Raw genomic sequence first — 7,344 nt, forward strand, 5'->3', positions numbered from 1 at the left:
AAGAGGGAGATCGATCCGTCGTTGTTGAAGAAGGCTACTCTCAAGTGGGAGAGGCAAAAGTGCGCTAAACCAACATCGATTAGAACTGCCGCGACTGCCGCCGGCGCTGAGGTCAGCGCCGAATTGCGAGGCCTCTTCGCAAAGACGGACGAGTGGAAAGACGACGGGTGGAGCCAACCCACCAAAAAGCGGCCATATACCGCCGACTCTTGGTCCGAGGCGGCGAAGGTGTTTCACGACCTGGATAAGCCAGAATGCCCGCTCGGAACGCTAAAAAAGGGAGGCTGGCACCACTACGCGCAGGCCGGTGCATCCAAACCGGCTTCTATCTGGATGTACGTGGACGTACGCCACAATTTCGACGCAGCCTCCTCGGCTCGGCTTTGAGACCTCGACGAGAGCCATCGATTCGTCCAAAAATCAGCCGAATCGACTTCGATTCGACCGACATGGAGAGTTCTGACACTCGCGGGGAACCCAATCCACACAGGTCAGGGCGCTACGAAAGCCGTTTAGACTCCCCCCTGGGACAATTACAGCGGCGGAAAACCACGGCGGCTCGGCACGAAAAAAAGACGAAGGCCGTCTGTTCTCCGAAAATGCCGGTGGAATTCGAGTTTACGAGTGCGCGGCGATCGCCAGGGCAGCACAAGAGAGCGAAATTCCCAACTTCAGAGGCTCCTTTCTCGGCCATTTTCCACTCGTTTCGGCTGATTTTTGGACGAGCGATCATCTTTCGGAACGGCCTCGAAGCGTGGATGCTTTTTCCGGAACGCGCGTTCGCGGAACACTCGCGTTGAAGCGACGTTGAATCACTCTCGTGTCGTGCTGCCCAGGCGATCACACTGCGGCCGATGATGAATGTCATCGGCCTGTTCGCCGATTTCTACTTTCCCAGAGATGGAACAGACAAAGAGCTGGCCTATGCGCTGGGCGACGCCGGTCCACAGGTCGCCCTCTACGACTACCTCAGTTTTTTCAGGGCGCCCATCGAGACCGCGCTTTGCTCGTCCGGCGGTGGCGCCGGTGGCGGAGTTGTGTACGACGCGACCAGGAACGCTCGCTATTTCTTCCGGCACAACGAACGTGCGGATGATTTGCTTGACGACCTCTACCAACGCAGCGAGCAGCAGATGAAGGAACAGCGCAAGCGACGGCGTTGATTGCTCCGCCGGGCGCGGTTTTTGGCGCGCGCGTGCCCTGCCCAGAATTAATCACACAATTAGACCGACCACGGCGCATCTGACACGGGGGAACCAGAACCCGCCGGAGCAGGGCGGGAAACCACACGCGCACTCCACGCGCGTGCCCAAGCGCGGGCGCGCGTCGCGCGACCCGCGCGGCGAGCGCGCGCGCTTCGCCGAAACGATCTCCGACCTTGCGACGATGGAGATCCCGAGCGCGATCGCGAGCATCGCCGAGGGGCCTGGTCTCCTTTGGTCTCGGGAGACGATACGCCGCTCGAAATTCGAAGCGCGCGGTGTGGGGCCTCGCGCGACCCGCGCGGCGAGCGCGCGCGCTTCGCTGAAACGATCTCCGACCTTGCGACGATGGAGATCCCGAGCGCGATCGCGAGCATCGCCGAGGGGCCTGGTCTCCTTTGGTCTCGGGAGACGATACGCCGCTCGAAATTCGAAGCGCGCGGTGTGGGGCCTCGCGCGACCCGAGCGGCGCGCGCGCGCGCTTTGCTGCGGAGCGGAGCGGACCGAACACGCGACCCGCACCGGACGACACAGCACCCCGAATTAAGCGAGGGCGAACGAGCCCAAACTCGGCGGGCTCGGCTCACTCGGCGCTCGGGGAGGGAGGCTGGGAAGAGAGCCTCGCAGCTCGACTCAGGGCCGGAGGCGGTCCGGCTTGCTCCGCGAGCGCGGACCCCGGTCTTCCAGCCGCTGGAGGTGCTCCCGCCGGGCTTCCTCGGCCTCCTCGGCTTTCCGCTCCTTTTGGGCCTGAGCTTGCTTGTATTTCTTCGACAGCCGGATCTTTGGCGCTTTGATCAACACGTTCCAGGCGGGGTCCTTGGCGCGCGTCCGCTTGCTGGGTTCGCGCAGCTGCGTGGGGGGCTTGGTCCGAGGCTCGGCCGGCGGCTTGTCCTTGAGTTTCAGATGGCAATGACGGAGATTTGTGCCGTGCCGGGCAGGAGCAGGCGCGCCGGCGACCTGGTTCGCCTGCGTGGGCGCACAGTATATCACACGCGCGGGCCCTCGACGCCGGTCAAGCACGTAGTGCAGGTAGCGGACGATGTGCGGGTCTAAACAAAAGACCATACGCAGGGACACCTCTCCATTTTTGGCCGCCTCGAACATCTCCCGCTGCGTCCGCGGCGGAGCTTGCAAAGCCGCCTCCGACGCCGCGCGCGATTCGCAGTCCTTCGTCGTGATACCATGGCCAAGATCGCAAAAGCTCCCGATAACTACCTGGTGCCCAGAGCCATTCCCCGCCACAGTCGCAGAAAATTTGTGCTCCACCGCGATGTGGCTCGACTTTTGGAAAAACGACAGGTCCAGTTCCGGGCTTCGCTCGTATGCAACTTGCAAGACGATGTGATTGACCGGCGCACGAGGATAGTCTCCACCTCGCAGATTTCCCACAGGAGGGACCTTCCAGGCTTGGCGCACATCCCTATCCACATGGATCTTGCCAATCTCGTCGGGATGTTGCGACGTGACGATGGAGCACGCGACCTTGCTCACCAGCGAGCGCAAGGCGTCGTACTTGGGGTCCGACCGGTAAGTCTCATTGGTTGTCGGAAACTTGTAGGCCTCGGGCGGCTTCCAGACGCTTCGGATGCCCTCTGCCGTCCGGCCACCGTCCAACAGATCGCGCAGACGAACGAGCAGCGGTCCCACCTCGAAGATGAATGCCTCCAGTGCTGGGTATTCTGGCTCTCTCGACGGCGCCAACTCGTATGGGATGAAGTAGCCCTTCTTGCATCCAGGGAAATGCGCCATGGGCTTGGACTTTCCGCCCTTTGCCACAGAGCACAGGTGGCCCCAGCCCACATGGCCACGCTTCGCATTGAGTCGCTTGTCGTCGAACGACGCGGAGTTGCTGTTCATGGCCTCCAGGATCGAGTCGAGCAGGGGGCCCTTGTGCGCTTCGATGGTCGAGTGGACGTCATGGAGCAGCTGCTGGCCCTCGCGGTGAGCTGGGTTGTCGTCAGGTGTTGGGATCCAGAGTGAGGGCCGGACAACGGTGACGATCGCATCGCTCTTGTTCTTGTTCGCGAGGACCTGCAGCGCGCCACCGACCTACGAGATGCGACGGTGCCCGCCACGACGCGCCCGCGCGCCCGCGTCGCGCTTGAGACACCGACGGTGGCCTCGCAGGTGAGGCGGCGCCCGGGCTGGCGTGCCTCGGCGACCGCGACGTGCGCCTCCTCGGCGTATGGCGACGCGAAGTGGCTTATGTCGGTCATGTCGAGGGAGACGCTGCTCTTCAAACCATCAGCGGGGAGCGAGTAGAGGCTCGTCGGGAGCACGGCTCCTTTATTCATCGCGCCGGGGCCCGTCTGGACGAGCTGGCAGGGGTCGGGAGCCCAGCGTCTCGGTCGTGCACGACCTACGTTTGCTGCGGCGCTCAGGAATGGCCCATCGGGAGCGATGAGCAGCCCGATTGATGCCGCGGCACTCCAAAACTTTCTCTGTGGGCGCGCCGAGGGTGCCGCGGCACTCCAAAACTTTCTCTGTGGGCGCGCCGAGGGTGCCGCGGCACTCCAAAACTTTCTCTGTGGGCGCGCCGAGGGTGCCGCGGCACTCCAAAACTTTCTCTGTGGGCGCGCCGAGGGTGCCGCGGCATTCACAAACTTCCTGCATGGGCGCGCCGAGGCTGCCCATCAGTCGGCAATGGCTGCCCGTCGCAGGTCGGCTGGCTCGGCGTCGTCGACGGCCCGCTGCGGCTGCAGACGCAGCTCGCGGGGGTGCTCGTCGACGCGCCCCTCATCACGCAGCTCGTCGAGGCCGCGCTCGACGGCGGCGCGGCGCCCGAGTCGTTCCAGGCCGCCGCGAAGCTCGCGAAGGACTTGAGGTCTTCGAAATTCACCATGCCGGGCGGCGGCACGGACGTCCTGCGCGCGCTCAAGAGCGCGGTCAAGACCTTCGAGGACCCGGCGACCTTCGTCGACGACGACACGCTCGCGGCGGCGTTGGACGCGCTCGAGACGAGCTTCGGCGACGTTTTGAAGCACCGCGACTTCAAGCGCGACGTGCCGCTCGTCGCCGACGACGGCGTCCACGCGACGGCGGCCTTCGTGGTCGTGGCGTGGACCGACGTGCTCGAGGACCTACCGGACGCCGCCGGCCTCGAGGCGCTCGGCTTGGACCAGGACGTGCGCCGCGCCTACGACAAGGTCAAGGAGCGCATGAAGCGGCTGATGAGCGCGACGAGCGCCGTCGACGAGGCGCTCGCGACGGCTACTACGGGCCAGACGACGCGGCGGGCGACGTCGCGCTAGCCGATCACGTTCTCCGTCGACGTGCGCTCGCTCGCCGAGCGCCTGAAGCTCGTCGGCGCGACAGCCTGCGCGGCGTGGCGAGCTCGTGCGCCGCGGCGCGGCCCTTGTCGACGTCGACGCCGAGGTCAACGACTGCTACGACGTCGCCCGCGAGGAGATCATCCGCGACGTTCTCCGTCGGCGCCACCGCCGCGGTGCCGCGCGAGCGCGCTCGCGGGCGCGGCGAACCGCGACTGGCTCGCCGAGACGCCGGCCTTCGGCGGCCTCCGGCTGACCACCTTCGACCTCGAGTTCACGTCGAAGCTCGCGACGCCCCAGCGCGCGTTCACGGCGCGATCCGGCGCGATCTACGGCGCCGTCGATCGGCCGCCGCGCTCGCGTGCGGCCGAGCCCTGGCTCCCGGGCGTCGCGGGTCCGGGCCGTGCCTCGCGCCGGTCGCGCGGCACCGCGACGACGGCGGCGCAGCGCGCCGGCCGTCCGACGTCGGCCCCAACGCGGACGAGTCGCCCGTGCGCGGACGTCGGACGTCGGCAGCTCGGAGTTTATGATCACACTCATCGGAGTTTATGATCACATTCATCATCATCACACAGCGGGGGGAGGTCGCGCGACGGGGCGCGCCGGGGGAGGAGGCTTGGCGCCGCGGAAGTTCAAGGATCAGACTTGCTGATCATGTTCACCTCAACAAGGCGTCTTCACAACTTGAATCACATCACAAGCTCTGCTTGCTCGCGGCCTGCGCTGCGCTGCGCCGTGCGCGCCCGCGAGCTGCGCCCCGCTATTCGATCGCATCGTGGAGCGCGTCGTACGAGTCGTCCCTGACCAGCTCCTTGGCTCCGGAGAAGACGCGCGCGCGCTCCTACGCGGCGGTCGAAAAAGCCGCGGAAACGCTCTCCGTGGCCGTCCGGCGGCCGCCTGCGTCGAGACTGAATTCTCTTTCGCCCGGGGGCGTGTTTCGATGCTAGGAGTCGAGGCCCGCGCGGGGTTTCGGGTTGCGCGGCGAAGTTCCGGAGACGCGCGCGCGCGGACGCACTCGGCGGCTACGGCTGCGCCGCGGCCTCGCTCTACATGGCCGCGGCCTTGTTCTACACGGCCTACGGCTACGCGCCGTGCGCCGGGACGTGCTAGCCCGTCGTGGCGAAGACCCTCGGCATCGTCGTCGACGTCGACGAGGCCCTGGGCTTCGCGACGGGCTACGACGAGGTGCCCGTGGTCTTCTACGGCTACGGCTACGGCTACGCGTCGCTCTACACGGCCTACGGCTACGCGCCGTGCGCCGGGACGTGCTAGCCCGTCGTGGCGAAGACCCTCGGCATCGTCGTCGACGTCGACGAGGCCCTGGGCTTCGCGACGGGCTACGACGAGGTGCCCGTGGTCTTCTACGGCTACGGCTACGGCTACGCGTCGCTCTACACGGCCTACGGCTACGCGCCGTGCGCCGGGACGTGCTAGCCCGTCGTGGCGAAGGCCCTCGGCATCGTCGTCGACGTCGACGAGGCCCTGGGCTTCGCGACGGGCTACGACGAGGTGCCCGTGGTCTTCTACGGCTACGGCTACGGCTACGCGTCGCTCTACACGGCCTACGGCTACGCGCCGTGCGCCGGGACGTGCTAGCCCGTCGTGGCGAAGGCCCTCGGCATCGTCGTCGACGTCGACGAGGCCCTGGGCTTCGCGACGGGCTACGACGAGGTGCCCGTGGTCTTCTACGGCTACGGCTACGGCTACGCGTCGCTCTACACGGCCTACGGCTACGCGCCGTGCGCCGGGACGTGCTAGCCCGTCGTGGCGAAGACCCTCGGCATCGTCGTCGACGTCGACGAGGCCCTGGGCTTCGCGACGGGCTACGACGAGGTGCCCGTGGTCTTCTACGGCTACGGCTACGGCTACTTAAGATATAACTTCCGCCACAATAAATTGTGGAAGGGGGGGGAGGGTCTCCAAACAAGGGACTGCATAGCCACCTGGTCCAGGAAGTGGCGCAGCTTCGCTGCGTCTCCGCTGGAAACCATGAGGCTTCGCGACTTCGGCGGGCCTATTTGACCGTTCGAAACCATGAGCTGAAAGGCCGCCTCCCCCATGATCTTCCCTCTTTCAATTTCTTCTAATGCCTCTTCCGGCTCGCCGATGGAAGCCCATTTTGCTGCTGATTCGAAATAGTTTTTTGTCATGTTCGTCATTTTGAGAAGCTCGTCACTTGCGACTGCGGCATAGAGGTGCGCCTCCCATCGCTCCAGGTTCTTCAGAGATTCACTCGCTCGAATCCGCCCTCGCCCTTGAGTGTTGCTTTTAGCGTAAGAAGAAATCCCAATGCTCTCGAATAGGTCCACGTCATCTTCCACCGGGAGACGGCCGGCTGCTGTCATCGCAGCCGCGCGCGCCTTCTTCACTGAATCCACAGAAGATTTCGCCAACCCGAACTGGAGATCCGCCAACACGCGGGCCGCGTGGCCCGCGTGTTGGCACTTCTTGAGCGAAGATCCGACGGGCAAAAACTCGGAGAAAATATACACGCCGGCGGTGCGGCTGCGGCGTAGGCCGAGCGAGGCGTAGTGCCCTTCAATGGTCGCGCCGTTCTCGAGGATCCCTAGCTTGTTCGAGGGCTTCCATGTACCGCGATATTTCCAATGGGACTTTTTTTTTTTTTTTTTGGGAGAAGGAAAGGCGGACTTTGAATGGGTGGCGCCGCTGCTCAATGATGCTACAGGATGGGCACGGGCGCAGGTATGCAGAGCGTCGAGGAGACGGTCGCGCTGCGAACGCGCGGAAACTTCCATGTTGTCTCGCTTTTTGGACGGGAACCACGTCGCAGGCGATGATAAGACTTGATCAGCAGCCGACGTCCGCAGTCTTCACCGCAGCTTCACCTTGCACTTCGCGCNGACCTCGCCAGA

The 7,344-nt window shown here is 64.9% G+C and overlaps 1 protein-coding gene across 1 annotated transcript in view; it reads right to left on the reverse strand.

Moving 5' to 3' along the window:
• Positions 1-7,151: 7,151 nt before the first annotated feature.
• The window catches only part of AURANDRAFT_68303 (hypothetical protein), a gene marked incomplete at both ends in the record, with an annotated part of 3,011 nt that continues 2,818 nt past the window's right edge, over positions 7,152-7,344 (reverse strand). Inside the window, one exon of the mRNA XM_009043959.1 lies at positions 7,152-7,203. Coding sequence (XP_009042207.1) covers positions 7,152-7,203 — 52 coding nt within the window. The remainder of the gene's footprint in view (positions 7,204-7,344) is intronic.

This window comes from Aureococcus anophagefferens (genome assembly GCF_000186865.1).
Source record: "Aureococcus anophagefferens unplaced genomic scaffold AURANscaffold_89, whole genome shotgun sequence".
In the NCBI taxonomy this organism is placed as follows: Eukaryota; class Pelagophyceae; order Pelagomonadales; family Pelagomonadaceae; genus Aureococcus; species Aureococcus anophagefferens.